This window comes from Salvelinus namaycush, chromosome 30 (genome assembly GCF_016432855.1).
Source record: "Salvelinus namaycush isolate Seneca chromosome 30, SaNama_1.0, whole genome shotgun sequence".
Taxonomy (NCBI): Eukaryota; Metazoa; Chordata; class Actinopteri; order Salmoniformes; family Salmonidae; genus Salvelinus; species Salvelinus namaycush.
In genome coordinates, this window is record NC_052336.1 from 4474286 (window position 1) to 4495287 (window position 21002).

Consider the following 21002-nt stretch of genomic DNA (forward strand, 5'->3'; position numbering starts at 1 on the left):
GCCCTATTGGTACCAGGGAATCCAGGTGGAATTTGTTTTGTAAGTTATTCCATAACTGTGGTGCGTTCACATTAAAGGCAGATTTAACCAACTTTGTGGAGACAAGTGGAACCTCGAGTTGCAAATGGGTTTGGTATCTCATATTTTTATATTTCAACAGGAAAGTGAGGTAGGTTGGAAGCTTGTGAAGCAGAGCTTTGTAAACAAGAAGGGAGTAATGAAGTGATCTACGGGATTTTAGTGAGGTCTAGACGACCTTCTGATAAAGGATGGAGTGATGAGTATTAAAACTGTCACCTGTAATAAAGTGAAGGGTGATATGGTAGACGGCATCCAAAGGTTTAAGACTAAGAGTAGTGGCTGCTGCAATCAGGTAAATGGTGTCATCATACTCAAGAACTGGCAGGAAAGTTGACTGTACAATCTGCTTCCTGCTGTTCATGGAGAGGCAAGATCTATTTCTAAAAAATAAGCCCACTTTAAATCTTAGCTTTTTAACTAACCTCAGTATGTTTTTAAAAGTGACATCTTTATCAATCCAAAGCCCAGATAGTTATAGGCGGGAACCTGGTTGAAGAGAGAGCCATCCAATGAGTGAATATGTAGCCGATCTGAGACATTTTTCAGTGAATTAAAGAACAACATATATTTAGTTTTGCCTGCATTAAGTTCACGTTTTAAATCAACAAGGGCTTTCTGTAATGCAACAAAATCAGATCGCAGCTCTATCATAGCTTGGTCAACAGTCGGTGCAATGGCATACATAACCATATCGTCTGCATACAGATGAATATTACAGGATTTAATACATAGACCAATATTATTTATATAAACATTAAAAAGAACAGGTCCCAATACCGACCCCTGCTGTTCACCTTTCGTAATACTGAGAAAACTAGACTTGACACCATCACAAAGCACACATTGTGTCCTGTCTGTCAGATCGCTCTTAAACCATTTGAAATACTTATTGTCCAGGCCCATTTCTGACAGTTTTTGAATGAGTAGGGAATGGTCAACGGTTTGAATGCCTTAGAAAGGTCTATAAATCAGGCAGCACAATGTTTTTTATGATCTAGGCAAACCCATCATCTAAAACAAGCATAGTAGCTGAAACGGTTCTATGTCCAGCTCTAAAACCAGACTAGTGCATATTTAGAATAGAGTGAGATGTTAAAAAAGTTTGTAGCTGGGAGTTGGCTAGGCAAGATAACTTGGAGATTGGCGGTAATTATCATAAGGATCATAAGGATCTCTGCCTTTATGTATTAATCTATCTATCTATCTATCTATCTATCTATCTATCTATCTATCTATCTATCTATCTATCTATCTATCTCTCTCTCTATCTATCTCTCTCTCTCTCTCTCTCTCTCTCTCTCTCTCTCTCTCTCTCTCTCTCTCTCTCTCTCTCTCTCTCTCTCTCTCTCTCTCTCTCTCTCTCTCTCTCTCTCTCTCTCTCTCTCTCTCTCTATATATATATATATATATATATATATATATAGAGAGAGAGAGATGAATATTACATTAATATATACATATATATTTATTCAGATTTTTCAGGGGGAGCTGCAACACCCTCAGCAACCCTACTTCCCGCGACTATGGACAGAGAGCTGTAATAAGAAGGGGTCAACTGAATCAGCACCTGTGGATGTTTTTTACATCGATCTTTAGAAAGGCACTTAGTACATCACAGATATCAAATGGTTGAAATTAAAATAAACTATGTGAGTCTGTTAGAGCATTATTCTTTACAATCTGTTGAGGCGACTAAAGGACTACCTCTTTCAGAGACTATCCTTTCAAGCAGGTGGCCAGCTGAAGCCTAACGCTTATTAAAAGCACTACAAATGTACATTTTGTCTAGGATGGGACCAGAGGCTGTCTGTCTGCAAGGAGGGGGTGGAGCTTTGTTTCAAAGATTTGACAATTATCCAGAAGTTAGCTGGAAAGTATTAACTAAAAAACGAGTATATAAACTATTCAAGAATGCTTGGCTTGTTGCAAACCAGTTTGGCTCTGCCGCATTCGGATTGTGTGGAAATGATCAACTGTGTGCTGTCGTGTTTCGTGTCTAGTGTCTAATATGCATGGTCCAGACAGATTTGTGGTAATTCCAAAATAAAGGTATTCAGCGATGCTGTCTGCTTGACGTGACACCAGAAAACAGCGCCACCTAAAGGGTTAAAAGAAAACAACAAGAAGGATTCACAGGAAGAGACGTAAACCGCGGAAGTGTGCGTCATTCCTGGAGAGCGAGAAAGAAAGCAGTAACAAACACTGGCCCATTCGTTGGTGAAAAAATCGCAATAAAACGCAAATATGCGTCATTGATATTTTCCACGGTTATCAATCGTAAAAGCCAATAAGGACAACGGTACGAAATGGCGACTGGGGGTGGTGGTATCGGCCCACCGTCCAATCTTGAAGGACGAGCATCAAATTTCGCACATTCTGGAGCGGGAAGAAATGCTGGAGTGGCCTCGAATATGCCAGTCCCCGTGGTCGCAGCACCAATCTCACCCCCGTCGGGTGGCCTTCACCGGGAGCCTATGTACAACTGGCAGGCCACGAAGAGCTCAGTAAAAGAGCGCTTCGCGTTTCTCTTCAATAACGAACTGCTCAGTGACGTTAGGTTTATTGTCGGTAAAGGTAGACAGGCGCAGAGGATACCAGCGCATAAATTCGTCCTAGCTGCTGGTAGTGCAGTATTTGACGCCATGTTCAACGGGGGAATGGCCACCACCTCGGCCGAGATAGAGTTACCTGATGTGGAACCTGCAGCCTTCCTGGCCTTGCTAAGGTAACATCTATTGACCGATCATGCACTGCATTGCGATATAATATATTTATAGCGAGGTGTTGTTGGTAGGGTAGCCTAGTGGTTAGAGCATTGGACTAGTAACCGAAAGATTGCAAGTTCAAATCCCCGAGCTAACAAGGTACAAATCTGTCGTTCTGCCCCTGAACAAGGCAGTAACCCACTGTTCCTAGGCCGTCATTGAAAATAATAATTTGTTTTTAACTGACTTCCCTAGTTAAATAAAGGTAAAATAAATACTAGTTAGTTATATTGTTGCCCTTATGTTATGAGTGCAGACATTGCATTTGCTGTATGATAATATTCATGTATTATTGACACACTAGAGACTGCTGCCTATAGGCATAGACTAGAAATCACTGGCCACTTTAAGGAATGGAACACTAGTCACTTTAATAATGTTTACATATCTGGCATTACTCATCTCATATGTATATACTGTTTTCTATACTATTCTACGGTATCTCATTCAATTAATAATGTTTACATATCTGGCATTACTCATCTCATATATACTGTATTCTATACTATTCTACTGTATCTTAGTCCGTTCTGCTCTGTCATCACTCGTCCATATGTATATAGTCTTAATTGATTCCTACTTAGAATGGTGTGTATTGGGTATATGTTGTGTAATTTATTAGATATTACTGCACTGTTGGAGCTAGAAGCTCAAGCATTTTGTGACGCCTGCAATAACATCTGCTAATTACGTGTATGTTACCAATAACATTTGATGTGAGTTGATGAAACTGATATCAAACAAGGCTCCTGCCTGAGCTATTCCTAATTACCTCTTCTTTAAAAAAATGAAACGTATTTCTCTTCTATATGCAATGTCAAGCTTTTGTTTTAGAAGACAGACATTTTGGTGTTCTGGAAGCCTGTCCCTCCCACCTTCTTTGACCACTTACTGTGTGTGTGTGTGTGTGTGTGTGTGTGTGTGTGTGTGTGTGTGTGTGTGTGTGTGTGTGTGTGTGTGTGTGTGTGTGTGCGTGCGTGCGTGCGCGCGTGCAGGTTCCTGTACTCTGACGAGGTCCACATAGGACCAGAGACGGTGATGACCACTCTGTACACGGCGAAGAAATATGCCGTTCCTGCTCTAGAGACTCAGTGTGTGGAGTTCCTTACCAAACACCTCAGGGCAGACAACGCATTCATGCTGCTCACTCAGGTATATAGGGCTGGTAATATAACTCCTATTGCATGAACTATTCTATGTAATACTACTACTCACTCAGGTATATAGGGCTGGTAATATAACTCCTATTGCATGAACTATTCTACGTAATACTACTACTCACTCAGGTAGTATATAGAACTGGTAGCATTAACTATAATACTACTACTCACTCAGGTAGTATATAGAACTGGTAGCATTAACTATAATACTACTACTCACTCAGGTAGTATATAGAACTGGTAGCATTAACTATAATACTACTACTCACTCAGGTAGTATATAGAACTGGTAGCATTAACTATAATACATAAAACCCTCATGTGGGTACTAAAGAATATGCCAGCTCTTCACTAAATAGAATAGACTACTGTAGTTTATCACATAGAAAGAATAGCCAAGATGGCATCTCTGCCAATTCCTCTTGGGTAACAATTCAGAACAGGGTATACAAAACCCCCAAAACTAAGCCATGACTGAAGATAATACACCGACTTAGATGACTTGGGTAGTACTACAGAATAAACTAGCTTAAACACAGGTCACATCCCACAGTGTCCATGTCCACTGTCAAAAGTATTTGCGTAGGCCAATGTGCTTCCTAAACAAAACATCTTAAAAAATGTAAGGTATATTAAAGAGTTGTCGTTTCCTGTTTTTGTTCTGTTGAGCAAGTTTGATCCTAGAATGTTTTATATCAAGTTATGCCTTTATCAAATCAGGTGGAAATTCCCGAGGTTGGTGCTTGAACAGACAACTTCTCCATGTGTCTCATGCTGATGTGTCATCTTGTACCGTGCTCATTCTTTCTGCAGGCCAGACTATTCGATGAGCCTCAGCTTGCCAGCCTCTGTTTGGAAACAATAGACAAAAGCACCGGTGATGCCATAAACGCAGAAGGATTCACTGACATTGACCTAGGTATGCATCAGTATGGCTTATTATTCACACAGGAACATATCCCAATGATATACAGTGGATGATTTGGGTAAACGAAGGGGGTTAGCCATCATGCGTGCTTCTGATGTAGTCAACTGGGTGGGAAGAACATAATTCTTTCCAGGACAACAGGAGGGGTCAGCAAATGACTCCTGAGCAAACATCCCATAACTGCAGGTGGTAGTAGCTACGTCACCAACCGTGGCTTTATACCTGTTAAGACCAACGCACTCAGCACAGTATGTGGTGCTATGTACCTTTTCAGTTTATTCATGAACCGCCAATAAACTTAGAAAAATGCTATTGCAATAAGGAATTGAGACCAAAAGCTCAAGAGAAGTTTCAAGTGTTTAATACCAAGGATACAGTCAGCTGAGTGCATCCATTTAGAAAGCTCACAACACATTTTATACTCTTCCCTTGTAGGCGTCACCTCCCCAGCTATACATGTTCTGACCCCAATGAGTTTCCCTCTGGCTCCCCTGTGGAATGTCCATGGTCCTCTTTGTTTAGCCAGATGTCAGAATCACACCCCGTCCATCTTCTGTTCTGGGCCTGGCCCTGCTCATTAGGTCAGTTTCTAAATGAGCATCCACACAGTTTCATGACCTAAACTCCATTAATACTCACAGTAATCATTCACTACACAGGATACAAACTACAGTTTAACTTGAAACATGTTACGTTTTAATAGAATCCATCAGTATTTTATTAGGATCCCCATCATCGAGGTAGTAGAAGAAATGGACTACTTTAAGTGTATGTTTGTTTCTGGGTGCATTCTGGAGGCAATTGAGTTTAACGTTTGACCCTAAACCCTTCCCTTTTTGTCATACTGTGTAGACTAGGCCTAACACTGAGCCTGTTTTCTTAGATACGCTGTGTGCAGTGCTGGAGAGAGACACCCTGGGGATTCGCGAAAACCGTCTATTTGGTGCGGTGGTGCGCTGGGCGGATGCCGAGTGTTACAGGCAACAGCTTCCCCTCACCTCTGAGAACAAACAGAAGGTTCTGGGCAAGGCCCTAACCCTCATCCGCTTCCCACTCATGACTGTGGAGGAGTTTGCTGCGGGTGGGCATCTCTCTGTCTGAGACATATATACACACAGAGACGGATGCCCGTGAACAGAAAGACAAACACACACACACAATCTAAAGTTGTAGTTTAAAATGCTAAATAAGTTAGGACTCTGCTTTGTCAGATTTCACATATCCTAAATGTTATTACTTTTTAATACGAGTAAGCACTGCTTTTCATCAAGCTCAGTTTTGTAAAATGTAAATACTTGAACATACTTGTAACCTAGAATTCATATTGAACATAACGGTGTATAATCATTTTATAAATGTGTTTGTGTTTCTGCTGTCCAATGAACCCAGCTCTAGAAACCAGTTTGATATTCATTCTTGTGCAACAGGGCCTGCCCAGTCTGAAACCAGTTTGATATTCTTTCTTGTGCAACAGGGCCTGCCCAGTCTGGAATATTGTTCGATCGGGAGGTGGTAAATCTGTTTTTACACTTTACAGTAAACCCCAAGCCGCGGGTAGACTACATTGACAGGCCCCGCTGCTGCCTCCGAGGAAAGGAGGGCAGCATTAGTAGGTTCCAGCAGGTTGAAAGTCGCTGGGGATACAGTGGCACCAGTGACAGGATCAGGTGAGACTGTGTACCTGCTTGTCTACAACGTAACAATGTCCTACCGGCCCCACACTATACAATTAGAATGACTAAAAGCCCTTGCACAGAAATTACTTTTTATTTGGCTCGTATTTATTTTTTGGACATGCAAATTATTCAGATGATGGTGTGTCAAAAGCAGCCTCCATACAACTCTGGTTTGTCCTTCAATAACCTATAAGCCTTTTTCTACAGACCTCGTGGAGAGGAACACTTATGAGCGGCAGGTGGCCTAGTGGTTAGAGCGTTGGGCCAGTAACAAAGGTTGCTGTTTCCAAACACAGAGCCGACAAGGGTCTGTCGTTGTGCCCTTGAGCAAGGCACTTAACCCTAATTACTCCTGTAAGTCGCTCTGGATAAGAGCGTCTGATAAATGACAAAATGTACAAATATTAAGTCGGTTCAACATATTTTTGGAGGGGGTTTGCTTCTGGCAGAGCCATAAAAAACCAGCCACATCACTGTTTTACAGTGGTGGAACATTTCAATGCAAATCAACACCCCCAGAAAAGTTTGAGATGGTTGTTCTTCTATTGCAACGTGTGCTGTTAAAGGAGTCAACCAGTTGAATTTGAGCATGGTCTTTCTCCAGCCTCATACCTCTTCACCACACCCCCATTGGTGGAGATGATTGCATGTGTTTTAATAAAGGCAGTGTTCGTCTCCCATTGGTGGATATTCTATTGCATGTGATTTAATGTAAGCAGTGTTTGTTCGTTTTAAGATTTCTAAAAGTATCTTGTAATTTCCATCTCCTGTAGATTTAATGTAAATAGAAGAATATCAGTGGTGGGGTTCGGACTGTATGGCTCGATCCACGGACCTACGGACTATCAGGTTAATATACAGGTAAGCATTTAATAATGATGAGCTCATGATGTTATCTCCTGTGCTTCGTTATCAGCCTGGTAGCCAGGCCAAATGTGTCCTGTTAGTGCTTCAGTTACACGATAACTTCTCCAATGTTCCTTACTGTGTATGAAGCACTAAGAGATCTGGTCACCAGGGTTGTGTCAAGTAGGGCACATAGTAACAAAACGTTTTGCAATGGAAAAGCAAAAACCTGGGTTGTTATTAGACAAGGTCAGGTAGTACCTTTCTGTTTCAAAATGTTTTTTTCCCCTGTTTGGTGCCAACTGAACACGATCCAGGCCATTATAGTGAATTTGTTCAGAAAACCTTTAAAAAAAAAAAAAAAAATGTATATATGTATTTTTTTAAGCTATAGTGCAAACAGTAATTGACAATAATTGTTTATAACAAGGTTTGTGTAAGTGGGAGGAGTCAAAGGACAGAAACAGACATGGTCCTATTTACATAATTTCTTTCAGATTATTGAGAGTGACAAAAGCCTAACGCTAGCAACTAACGACACGGGCTTCAGCTGTGACGGAACAGCCAACACGTTCAGAGTCATGTTCAAGGAGCCTGTGGAGATTTTACCCAATGTTAGCTACACCGCTTGTGCAACCTTAAAGGTACGCTCACCCCATAGCGACAGAAGCTGTGATACTGAGTACTCTGGTGCATGTTTACAAACAAATAGGCTATTGTGTCTTATTTCTCTGGGTTTGAACTTTGCCTCTGCTGCTAACAGCAGCATGTTTATTGTAGACTTGAATCAAATGTTGATGCAAACTAGTTTTGGTCTGTATTCTACTAGATCATCAACCCTGTGTGTGACCACAGTTGACTTTGTATGAACATTTTAATCGTCAGCTCATCTTAAAGGGATTGTTCACACAAAACTATAAACAAGTATTTTTGTATTTATGTCCATTAGTCCACCGTTACAATATTTTAGGAATGTTTTATGTCAAGCTTTCAAGGTGGATCATTTCAGTACATAGCAAAAACTGAGTTTTGTGCATAATTTCTCTATCCTAACAATCCACTGGTGTCCTGTAGGGCCCGGACTCTCACTACGGCACTAAAGGGTTAAAGAAAGTGAGCCAGGAGTCCGCCACGGGGACCAAGACCACCTTTTTCTTTTTCAGCTCTCCTGGGAACAACAACGGCACGTCAGTGGAGGACGGACAGATCCCAGAGATCATCTACTACACCTAGACACCTCCTCACCACACCTGGGTCCTGTAGAACCTGGGGCGGTCCACACCTGGGTCCTGTAGAACCTGGGGCGGTCCACACCTGGGTCCTGTAGAACCTGGGGCGGTCCACACCTGGGTCCTGTAGAACCTGGGGCGGTCCTACCTGGACTCGTCCGTGAAACATTTTTGCATTTTGGTTTCCGTTGCAGCACTTAAAAAAAAATTGTTTTCCGTTGCTTGCACTATTAAACATGACTCCCTAGTAACCACGACTGGGTTCTGTTCAGTAGGCAAACTTGGAATGTTGCAGCTAGAAACGTCACGAATAGAGATGACGTGATGCCTCATTGCGGCATGTTTTTTCTAGATAATGTATTTCTATCTGAACGTTCCGCAATGTTGTGCCATGCTGATCAATGCCCTGGATCAGGTAGACACCATCTACAACACCTAAACCAGGTGGCCATGTTCTGTAGGCATAGAATGGAGGAAAATGGAGTGCGACAGGGAGGTACTACCTGAACTTGTCCAATAAGAAGCACTTATTTTCTGTTACAAAATGTTTTGCTATGGTGTGCTCTAATGAGCACTGCCTATGAGGTTGGGTAAGCCTGAGAGTGGAATGGAATGGCAGACTTCAGGAAGGTTTGTAGCCTGGTCCCAGATCTGTTTGTGCTCTGGCTGAGTCCATTGCTGTCGTTGTCCAAGACGATTCCATAAGGAGTTGGCAAGAGGGCAGAAACAGACCGACAGACACTCGGGTTAGAGGGATTGTGCCTTCTGCTGTTCAGGAATGGATACAAAGACTTTCGGAAACCAAAAGGAGTGGAGTGGTGTAGGTCTAGTCTGCTGGTTTGTGAACTCGGATGTGTGCGAGACCAGTGGAGGCTGGTGGGAGGAACTATAGGAGGACGGGCTCATTGTAATGGCTGGAACGGAATAAAGGGTAAGGAGTCAATGTGGTTTCCATATGTTTGATACCGTTAAATGTATTCCATTCCAGCCATTACAGTGAGCCTGTCCTCCTATAGCTCCTCCCACCAGCCTCCACTGTGTCAGACATTTGAGGTAATAGAACTGGAACTCTAAATGGTTTGTTACATGTAGAGATGTATAATAGGACTGTGGACTGGCTGGAATCCGGGTGATGGTAGACAATGACACAGTTGGAAATGTTCTATCTTCTACTGGCTTTTTGTGGTCCGTACCTTCATCAGGGAATCACCCACTACAGTGCTGTTGTCTGGAGTGTTTTCACTAGACACTGAAACGGGAAGGGACTACCTGGACTTGTCCAGTAAGAAACTCGTTTTCATTGCAAAACGTTTAGCTATGGTGTGCACTTATGAATACACCCCATGTAGTGTAAAATCGCAGAGTGCCCTTCACCGTTCGATCAATGTCATTTCGTAGTTTGAATGCTGACGTGGAAAAAGTTCCACCATTTTCGTGCATAACCTTCATTGATTATATTTGCAGGTGGGATTTTTCATGTGCAAATAAAATCTTAACTAGTGACGTCTGAGTATTTGTGCGTATGTGAAAGTTTGCCAATGTATGTTACATGCTTTAATTTGTTTCCTTAGCACGTTATCTAAGAGTAAGACAGGATAATATTGTGACTGTTAATTGCTGAAACAAGTGGAAATGTATATTTTTATCTCTCTGCAATAAAGTATGTTGACACCAATGATGTATTTGTGATACCTTCTGAAATGATTCAGTGTAGTGTGTCATTAAAGCTACAGTCTGGGATCTGTGAAGCTGTTCAACAATACATCACAGATTTAATGCTCTCAAAAACACCTATAATCTGGGAAACTGTTCAACAATGCTTTAATGCTTCAGATGTAATGCTCTCATACATAATGTAGGACTATACAGAAAGATGGGGGGGAATGGCAATGTAACAAGTAGTTGTAATACTACAATAGTTCCTGTAGGTGGAGCTCCAAGTTAAATCAATGGCTCTCCAACAACACCTGCTCCAATTTATCTTCAAACCAGTTCATAGGGACCCTGGACCCACTCGCTGTGCTGCAGGCTTTTGTTCCATCCCAGCATTAATACTTGATTCAACCAACCAAAGGCTTTGATTAATAGTTGATTAGCTGAATCAAGTGTTTTGCTTCTAGGCATACTTTTAAATAGCTTTGTATCTGCATGAGTTACAGCTCTAAAACCAGTCACCTCTGGTCTCTTGTCCATGCTATGGAAATAGGGTTTTTCAAATGTCCACTTATTTGATTTTCTACAATATCAAAGGTAATATACATCAGATAACATGCTGGACAAGTTGGCCTGCCTTGTAGGTAATGGAGGAGAGAGAAAGGGATATGCTTGTATTTTTGTTTCATATGCTGAATTGCTTTGGTTGCTTGCTAGACTGTCAAAGATGCAGCGGCTGTTTTTTGTTGTTGTTAAATGCGGAATGCCACTCCGGCAAGGACATTGGCCTGTGAAAAAAAAAAGTGACATCACTTCCACATTAGGCATACTTTACTGCAAAGAAATGTGTTCAATTGTCAAGCGCAGGAAATAATCTTACTGAAATAAATATATTTTGTGCAAAATAAATGTTGTGAAAAACAATTTGCCAAACGGTGTAAAAATTGGCAATATTTTCCAGAATCATACTTGGGGCTGGGTTTGAGAGGTTTTTCTCTGGGCTGGTGAAGAAATGTTGCCATTCCACCATACTGAATTCTCAGAATCTGCGAAGATAAATCATCTTACTGTCTCTTACAAACATCTAAACACAACATAGCTCTTGAATAAGGCAGATAAGTAATAGTTATAGTAGACTTATTCCAGGCAGCTATTGTTGAATAGTAGACCCATTAAATATCAATATCAATATTTTGCAAACACATTGTCACACAACATGGACAGTAGCAGAGAGGTAAGTAGCAGAGAGGTAAGTAGCAGTATACCTATTGAACACAAATATCCATAGACAAACTATTGCTTATTTGATCAAAATTATGAAACTACCAAAATCCAACCAACTTGTGTTCTTCCTAATGAATATTCAGTGTGCTATCTCTGAATAAGTTAGCACTTTGGTTGAACAGTGATTCCCTGAATAGCTATTTTGAAACAGATGTGTGCACATTAGGGGTTTGTGATGAGTCTTCAAAGACTATTAAAAGCAATAACCAAATGTAGGAAGTTATGTATGTGTATTTCTGACCTTTTGTTTGCACTTGTTATATTCAGAAGACAATAAAAACCACCTATGGTTTGAAAGATGATTATGCATGAGGTAATTAGCCTTTGTATTCCTTTTATTACCAAATTCTCAGCAATCCAAATGAGAATATTAGTAGAGAATGTTGGCTATCCATAACTGAGCCATATCCAGATACAGAATAAATCCAGGACATTTGTAAATGAAATGCATTGATCTCTGCATGTCCCCCCCCCCCCCCCCCTGTAAAACATAGATATTTCCATAAACTGACATTGCTTACAGGCCAGTAAAGACCCAGGGGGATATTGCTTTTCATGTTTGGTGGCGTCTTGCAGTAAGACTATTAGATCCCAGGGAGACAGTGTATTCTGACTGAGATACACATGGAATCCAAAGCCAAGGGCCGTTTTCACTAAACAGCTATTGAAATATTTAAAGACTTGATGTCTCTCGCTGTGAGTGAGGCTCAATCATGTTTCTCTCTCCAGGCCCAAAAGCCTGTAATACTGTGCCACTCACAGACAGGATGAGTTAAATCCCCGACCTGTTGGGGTATGTAAGGTCTAAAGCCCCTCTCTGCGCATGGACACATGGGGACTGCCTGGCTGGCATTCTTCTCGCCCTTTTCTCACATTATTATTTACCTGGTATGTATGTTTTTGACTTTCAGAATCGTCTTTACTTATTTTTCTGGGACTGAGATCAGGGGGGATTGTTCAAGCAATTTCTGCTCTGTGGAACAGCGGCGTCTTATTTTCCAAAGGTAATGGGTTTTTCTGCACTGTGGTTTTTCTGTGAATTGCTTCAGAAAGCACAGTGTCTTCACGCCTCCTTTGGGACTGGGAGACTGGACAGAGCAAAAGAGGATGGGATCTTTACAACTTGCCGGTAGGAGGGAAATAGAGGTGAGCCTAAAGGTATGGTAGGCTATCACATAAGCCAGGGGTACACTAATTTAGATGTCGAAGTCGCCAGCATTGCTGGTGTTCACCCTTCCCATTGCGTCAGAGACCTGGGACATCAGGGGCATAACATTCGGGTAGAAATATATACTGTAGAACAAACATGCCTGACTATGACATGTAGAATAATGAATCATTTTGTCTCTTATTCATGACATTTCTATCTGCAACGTTCAACAATGTTTTCCTTCTGAACATGTCCCAGGTGAGAAAACTCTCTGGCCAATCAGTGACACGAATACGTCAGAAAAACAGCAGGAATTCAGACCCTGAGGATTAGATTTCCCCATCCCTATCTCCAAGCAATGCCCACAGGCAGCTGCCATACAAATACTCTACTGAATACCATGTGTCAACTGTAAATCACTTTGAATAGCATCATCTGCTAAATTACCATATTACACTACTCCTATCTTGTTTAGCAAGTTTGGAATCCATCCCTCCAGATAACGTCACATAACTTTACTTTCTCCAAAGTTTAATTCTTCAAAACTTAACCACCTTACTTATTGTTATCATGCTAAGCCCACGTTTGCCTTGTTCGACTTGTCTTGAGTACTTCCCCTCTCTGGGAGCATGAGCGATAGCTCCAACTACCCCTGTGCTGCTGGTAGGTGATAACCTGAGGTACCCACAGACTCAGATCTCAGACTGGCTTGGGGGGATCTAATTCCACCTGTGTGTGTGTGCGAGCATGTACATGCATGCATGAGTGAGTGTGTGTCTCCAGCATATACGCTATAGCTCTGTAGAATTCAGCACAGCTCTCCACATCCCTGGTCTTTTTCTTCTTTCAAATGCTTATCTGCCTCCGAGGGTTCACTGAGGGGGATTTGAAAGCTCCAGTTGATTCATACGTGAGCGAGAGAAGAGGAGGCTGGAATGGAAAGTCAGGCTGTGAAGAAGAGGAGGACATCTCAGAGAGAAATAGCAGAGTCTCATAACTTACAAAACTACTTACCTTGCGTATGTGGGGGACTTGAATGATGAGAGAGAGAGAGAGACTATTGAAGCAAAGACTATTGAAGCAAAGATACTGGGGACTGAGACAGGGTGGGTCGGGGGACGCTGTGGCCCCGTCCAAAGTTACCCACGGATAGGGCCAACCAGGCAGGATATAACCCCACCCACGATGCCAAAGCACATACCCCACACCACCAAACGGATATCAACAGACCACTAACTTACTACCCTGAGACAAGGCAGAGTATGGCCCACAAAGATCTCCCCCACTGCACAAGCCTGAGGGCAGGAAGGGAGATCACGTCAGTGACTCAACCCACTCAGGTCAAGTATAGCGAAAAGGCCTGGCTAGATGTGATGCACCCCTCCTAAGGACGGCATGGGAGAGCGTGAGCAAGCCAGTGATTCAGCTCCCGTAATAGGGTCAGAGGCAGAGAATCCCAGTGGAGAGAGGTGAGCCTACCAGGCAGAGACAGCAAGGGTGGTTCGTGCTTCAGACCCCTGGGCCAGACTACACTCAGTCATAGGACCTACTGAAGAGATTAATTCGTCTTCAGTAAAGATTTAAAGGGATGGCCTTTTATTGTCCCCAGCACAAGGTGCACCTGTGTAATGATCATGCTGCTTAATCAGCCTTTGATATGCCACAGCTGTCAGGTGAATTGATTATCTTGGCAAAGGAGAAATGCTCACTAACAGGGATGTAAACAAATGTGTGCACAACATTTGAGAGAAATAAGCTTTCAGTGCGTATGGAAAATATCTGGGGTCTTTTATTTCAGCTCATGAAACATGGTGCCAACACTTTACATGTTGCATCTATATTTTTGTTAAGTATACATAAAGGGCTTAATTGCCAAAATCCTGACGTATCCCTTTAAAGGTTGAGACCGAATCTGAATCTGTCACATAGATCGGCAGACCATTCCATATTTTTTTTACTTAGCTCTATAGGAGAAAGCCCTGCACAAGGCTATCACACCTTTATCAAGTCCAAAGAAAGTGTTTTGACTGTTTTACTGTTTTAAGAGTGTGTGAGGTCAAATTAAGCTATTCATCATACTAGCAGTCAGGTAGTCTGCAACAGATTGGTACATAAGGTGTCAGTACACAGAAAGAACTGATGCGATCAGTCAGATTCTGAACTATATAGTGGTTTTCATGTCTAGACAAGGCACTTTTGCAACAGAAACCAATCTTCTCTGATATCACACTGATCTACACTTTTGTTGTTATCCTGGAAAGACAGGGAGGTCCATCAAAAGGAAACGTCTATCCCCTTCTTCTTCCCTCCCTATATGGGGCCAGACGTCTCCGTAGAAGTGGATTTGCGACTCACACCCAGAATGATGCTGCACCTCGGAAAGTTTCCTAATCATACACGCTTATCGGTCTGAGAAATGGGTCACCGCGGAGCCATACTGCCGTTGCTGTAGAGCAGTAATCACCTCCACACAGCCACACAGCCACATCAAGAACAAGGTTCTGGGCAATTGCAGTCATGAGTAACCTGTCTCCAGTGCAGAGAAAACAATGAGCTGAGGAGCACGGGTAGCTTGAAAAATATATAAAAGTCACACTGAGTGATGATTCATATGCTATGCTTGGATGTTAGCGCTGGCTAAATAGGCTTGTAAGGAGAATGGGTAAGGATGGAGTGTCAGAGAAGACAAATGGGGTCAGACAATAAATTTGTGCTCTGAAAGATTAAAGTAGCCTTTCATGTTTGGAGCTCCAGAGGGGGAGAGGACTGAGCGTTTTCCCAACAGAGCTTAACCCATGGCCTTTATTTCCATCACCAAATGACAACCTATTCCCTGTATAGTGCACTAGGCCAACTATTGACCAGAACCCTATAGGGCAGGGGTACACAATTAGAATTCAAAGAGGTCCAGTGACTAACATTTTCTACCCCCAAAGGGGGATAACGTGCGCTATGATTTGGTGGCATATGTAGTTCTTATAGCTGTATAGCTAATAAACAAAGTACTACATTTCAATAACATTTCAACAATATTTATTGCACATTTTCAATGCAGACATTAAACATGAGGTAAAATAAATATGCAGCCAAATCATACATAAAAGTAGGCCTATCACAAGTGTTCTCATTTCAAGCAAAACAAGGCCGCATCTTCACACAAAAATAACAAAAGTGCCTGTTTCTGAAAAAAATGCTTTGATTTTTGAACAAATAAGAAACCACAGGTTTCCTATTCTCTCACACTTCACTTCTCCATCTCTCTTCTTTAGTGAGAGAAATGGGCTGTTTCTTGCCCTGCCAGTAATTTGAACCTTGGCTGGAATGGAGTCTGTGCCATTCTCATGCACATATGTAGGTGCTCATTGGTGAGTCTAGAATGGTACTTATTCTGAATGATGTTCATAGTGGAGAAAGAAGACTCACAACTGTACATGGAGCCAAACATGGTCAAATTTGTCTGCCCACTCCTCTTTGAAAGCTTGATTTTCTGTATCAACTTTCCTGACTTTTGCGCACGCCATTCTATAATTTCTCCTCTCGTTCCGCTTTTGCTTCTCTCGCTGTCTCTCTCTCTCTGACAACATCAGTCTCCTAACATGCATTGTAAACATTCGCTTACATTGGCTGAGTTTCGTGAAGTGATTTAAATAACGCACGTGAGTGGACAACACACAGTAGTATGGGGCGCTCTCTGGGACCTTCCCAGCTGCGCTGAGCCAGTGCAGTATGTGTACATTGAAAAAAATTGTTGCTTCATCATTATTTAATTTAACAATTTATGAGAAATGTGTCGAGGTCCAGATAAAACCTTCACTCGGTCCGGACCCGGACCAAGGTCCGCCAATTGTGCATCTCTGCTATAGGGCATAGGGTCCTGTTTGGGAGGAACACAGAGTAAGCTTACAAAGCATACTTCTATGTCTATCGAAGAATATAGTATAAGCATTGGATGTTCTCCTTATTAGTCTAGGGCCGTAGAAACATCCACCTAAAAGGTTTCACCAGTTACTATATCACCATTTGAAGTAACTGGTGAAACATTTTTGGTCAATGTTTCTATGGCCAAATTTCAACCCCACATAATTGAATGTCTTTCTACATGTCAATGAAGAAAGCATTACTTCGTGTCAAGTTCAAAGTTGAAGTATATTTTATTGCTCCTATTCGTCACTTGCACTTATGGTAGCCTTTTCAAAAGCTTTAGAACAGGTAGTGATCATGTTAAAATAACCAACAGAACATATTAACTACAACAATATTCTCAGTAATGGTTACGTAAACTGAACACTGGGTATTATTCTAATGAGCTCCGCCCCCAAACAAGGCCAGCCTGGATGGACTAAATATGGGCCAATCATAGGTATATTTTCGGGGCTGGTCCGGACTTGATTTGGCCCAGAAATGGTTGCGTGTTGATTGGTCTAGATCTAGTCTGCCCGGACCGGTGTGGTGATACTGACGGTTCATTAGTACTGATGGATTATACGGCTACGTGGAGAATGAACGTGGAAAGAGCTGTCATGTATGAACCATGAGAACGAATACCAACAAGAGGTATCACTTTTCCATACTCAATATTATAAAGTCATATTATTTATCAGTCTGATTTTAATTAAAGAATCAACTATTAAAATGCAAATCGCCCACCTCCTTTTTATTTGGTGAAGCAACTAAACCGATATCAAATCAATGTTGGCAGTTCAAAATACAATTCTATTAGTCAAACATCGGCCTACTTGGTGTAACTTGTTGATACTCAGTAGTCTACTGCTAAGTTCTTGATCAGTGATGATTTGTATCATAGTTTTCTGATATGATATTTGAGAAAAGAGGCAAATAAATATGATCCTCTTTGATATTCTTATTGCCTATTTAGGAAATAAAAAATATTTGATATTATGCACAAAACAAACAAGTGTCAACTTTCACATGCAGGCTACACTGTTCTACAATATTAGTGTATAGCAAATATAGGTTGGTCTAACTCCGCTCAGAGAATCAACTTCTCAGGTGTCATCTAATAGGCCTTTAGCAATTCAACATCGGTTTTCATCAAAAGCTAGTTACAGTGGGCTTAGTGCATGCAAAGTCTGGCCAAAGAGTGTTCTTTTCAGATACGCTGTACCCCTTTAGTGATCGAACCTACAAGTTCTACGCTCTGTTAACTGAGCCAAACAGTCACGTACATGTACTTATTTGGAAACAACTATTTGAAAATAGTTTGAAAATAGTATTTATAGGAAATTGTTAGAAAACAATTGCTTATACAACAATTAGAAGTAGTTGATTCCGCCACATTATTTGAAAATACTCAAATACACAGAAAATAAGTATTGATTTAATATACATGCATTTGAACCCTGGTCTGACTGCCCCACACCTTCATATAGGTTCCACATTAAAAATAACTCAGAACACCCATCTCTCTATCAGCTAGGCAGGTCATTAGATCACCTAGGAAACCAAGTACTATCCCTTGGGCCCTGGACCGGAATAAAAAAAATGTTTCTTAAATGTCATACTATCAAATAATCAAAGGCAACAATCCATGTGCCCCAAACAATATATTTGGAGTATTGTTGTACAGAAACTATATATTTAGTGTTGATGTACAAAAAGGATATATTTAGAGTGTTCTTGTTCAGAAACAATGTATTTAGCTTGTTGTTTTACAGAAACAATATATTTAGCTTGTTGTTTTACAGAAACAATGTATTTAGCTTGTTGTTTTACAGAAACAATGTATTTAGCTTGTTGTTTTACAGAAACAATGTATTTAGCTTGTTGTTTTACAGAAACAATACATTTAGCTTGTTGTTTTACAGAAACAATGTATTTAGCTTGTTGTTTTACAGAAACAATGTATTTAGCTTGTTGTTTTACAGAAACAATACATTTAGCTTGTTGTTTTACAGAAACAATACATTTAGCTTGTTGTTTTACAGAAACAATGTATTTAGCTTGTTGTTTTACAGAAACAATGTATTTAGCTTGTTGTTTTACAGAAACAATGTATTTAGCTTGTTGTTTTACAGAAACAATGTATTTAGCTTGTTGTTTTACAGAAACAATGTATTTAGCTTGTTGTTTTACAGAAACAATGTATTTAGCTTGTTGTTTTACAGAAACAATACATTTAGCTTGTTGTTTTACAGAAACAATGTATTTAGCTTGTTGTTTTACAGAAACAATGTATTTAGCTTGTTGTTTTACAGAAACAATATATTTAGCTTGTTGTTTTACAGAAACAATATATTTAGCTTGTTGTTTTACAGAAACAATATATTTAGCTTGTTGTTTTACAGAAACAATATATTTAGAGTGTCGTTGTACAGAAGCAATATATTTAGTGTTGTTGTACAAAGGGTTAAACCATCAGATACTCTTCAATATAGGGGGAGATAGACAGATAGCCTATAATTAATATCAATTCTGCACTCTGTTAACAACTTGACCTAGCTCCCAAACAGCCACTGGTGTGGTTAACTAAATGCCCGGGTAGTTTTGAGCAGTGACAGGGAAACAGCAGCAGTGATGGGGAAACAGCTGCAGTGAGGGGAAACAGTAGCAGTGACAGGGAAACAGCAGCAGTGATGGGAAACAGTAGCAGTGATGGGAAACAGCAGCAGTGATGGGGAAACAGCAGCAGTGATGGGAAACAGCAGCAGTGATGGGGAAACAGCTGCAGTGATGGGGAAACAGCTGCAGTGAGGGGAAACAGCTGCAGTGAGGGGAAACAGCAGCAGTGATGGGAAACAGTAGCAGTGATGGGAAACAGCAGCAGTGATGGGGAAACAGCAGCAGTGATGGGAAACAGCAGCAGTGATGGGAAACAGCAGCAGTGATGGGAAACAGCAGCAGTGATGGGAAACAGTAGCACTGAGGGGAAACAGCAGCAGTGATGGGGAAACAGCAGCAGTGATGGGGAAACAGTAGCACTGAGGGGAAACAGTAGCACTGAGGGGAAACAGCAGCATTGATGGGGAAACAGCAGCAGTGATGGGGAAACAGTAGCACTGAGGGGAAACAGTAGCACTGAGGGGAAACAGCGCAGTGATGGGGAAACAGCAGCAGTGATGGGGAAACAGCAGCACTGAGGGGAAACAGTAGCACTGAGGGGAAACAGCAGCAGTGATGGGGAAACAGTAGCAGTGAGGGGAAACAGCAGCAGTGATGGGGAAACAGCAGCAGTGATGGGAAACAGCAGCAGTGATGGGAAACAGCAGCAGTGATGGGAAACAGTAGCACTGAGGGGAAACAGCAGCAGTGATGGGGAAACAGTAGCAGTGAGGGGAAACAGCAGCAGTGATGGGGAAACAGCTAGAGTGATGGGGAAACAGCTGCAGTGATGGGAAACAGTAGCACTGATGGGAAACAGCAGCACTGAGGGGAAACAGCAGCAGTGAGGGGAAACAGCAGCAGTGATGGGGAAACAGCAGCAGTGATGGGGAAACAGCTGCAGTGATGGGAAACAGCAGCAGTGATGGGGAACAGCTGCAGTGAGGGGAAACAGCAGCAGTGATGGGAAACAGCTGCAGTGAGGGGAAACAGCAGCAGTTATGGGAAACAGTAGCAGTGAGGGGAAACAGCAGTAGTGATGGGAAACAGTGGCAGTGATGGGAAACAGTAGCAGTGATGGGAAACAGCAGCAGTGATGGGAAACAGTAGTAGTGATGGGAAACAGCAACAGTGATGGGAAACAGCAACAGTGATGGGGAAACAGCAGCAGTGATGGGAAACAGTAGTAGTGAGGGGAAACAGCAGTAGTGATGGGAAACAGTGGCAGTGATGGGAAACAGTAGCAGTGATGGGGAAACATCAGCAGTGATGGGAAACAGTAGCAGTGATGGGGAAACAGTAGCAGTGATGGGAAACAGTAGCAGTGATGGGAAACAGTAGCAGTGATGGGAAACAGTAGCAGTGATGGGAAACAGTAGCAGTGATGGGAAACAGTAGCAGTGATGGGGAAACAGCAGCAGTGATGGGAAACAGTAGCAGTGATGGGGAAACAGTAGCAGTGATGGGAAACAGTAGCAGTGATGGGAAACAGTAGCAGTGATGGGGAAACAGCAGCAGTGATGGGAAACAGTAGCAGTGATGGGAAACAGTAGCAGTGATGGGAAACAGTAGCAGTGATGGGAAACAGTAGCAGTGATGGGAAACAGTAGCAGTGATGGGAAACAGTAGCAGTGATGGGGAAACAGCAGCAGTGATGGGAAACAGTAGCAGT

At 41.8% G+C, this 21002-nt stretch overlaps 1 protein-coding gene across 3 annotated transcripts; it reads left to right on the forward strand.

Moving 5' to 3' along the window:
- The first annotated feature begins 2248 nt into the window (after nucleotides 1-2248).
- LOC120024859 (BTB/POZ domain-containing protein 1-like) lies at nucleotides 2249-10363 on the forward strand. 3 transcript variants are annotated; one of them, XM_038969188.1, is made up of 9 exons: nucleotides 2249-2806; nucleotides 3842-3998; nucleotides 4820-4925; nucleotides 5818-6015; nucleotides 6409-6601; nucleotides 7384-7471; nucleotides 7954-8100; nucleotides 8531-8710; nucleotides 8743-10363. In XM_038969188.1, the coding sequence occupies exons 1-8, from the start codon at nucleotides 2388-2390 to the stop codon at nucleotides 8687-8689; spliced, it is 1467 nt and encodes a 488-aa protein (XP_038825116.1). In that variant the 5' UTR covers nucleotides 2249-2387; the 3' UTR covers nucleotides 8690-8710; nucleotides 8743-10363. The 3 variants fall into 3 exon arrangements, with proteins under 3 accessions (XP_038825116.1, XP_038825115.1, XP_038825117.1); XM_038969187.1 differs by having other exon boundaries at nucleotides 8531-10363; XM_038969189.1 differs by having other exon boundaries at nucleotides 6472-6601; nucleotides 8531-10363.
- Nucleotides 10364-21002: the final 10639 nt, after the last annotated feature.

Bases quoted from the DNA above. Each gene is read 5' to 3' on its own strand.
- LOC120024859 (XM_038969187.1), top strand. From the start codon at position 2,388: ATGGCGACTGGGGGTGGTGGTATCGGCCCACCGTCCAATCTTGAAGGA. The intron at 4,926-5,817 runs GTATGCATCAGT...CTGTTTTCTTAG, and splicing joins ATTCACTGACATTGACCTAG to ATACGCTGTGTGCAGTGCTG. The intron at 6,016-6,408 runs GTGGGCATCTCT...CTTGTGCAACAG, and splicing joins TGTGGAGGAGTTTGCTGCGG to GGCCTGCCCAGTCTGGAATA.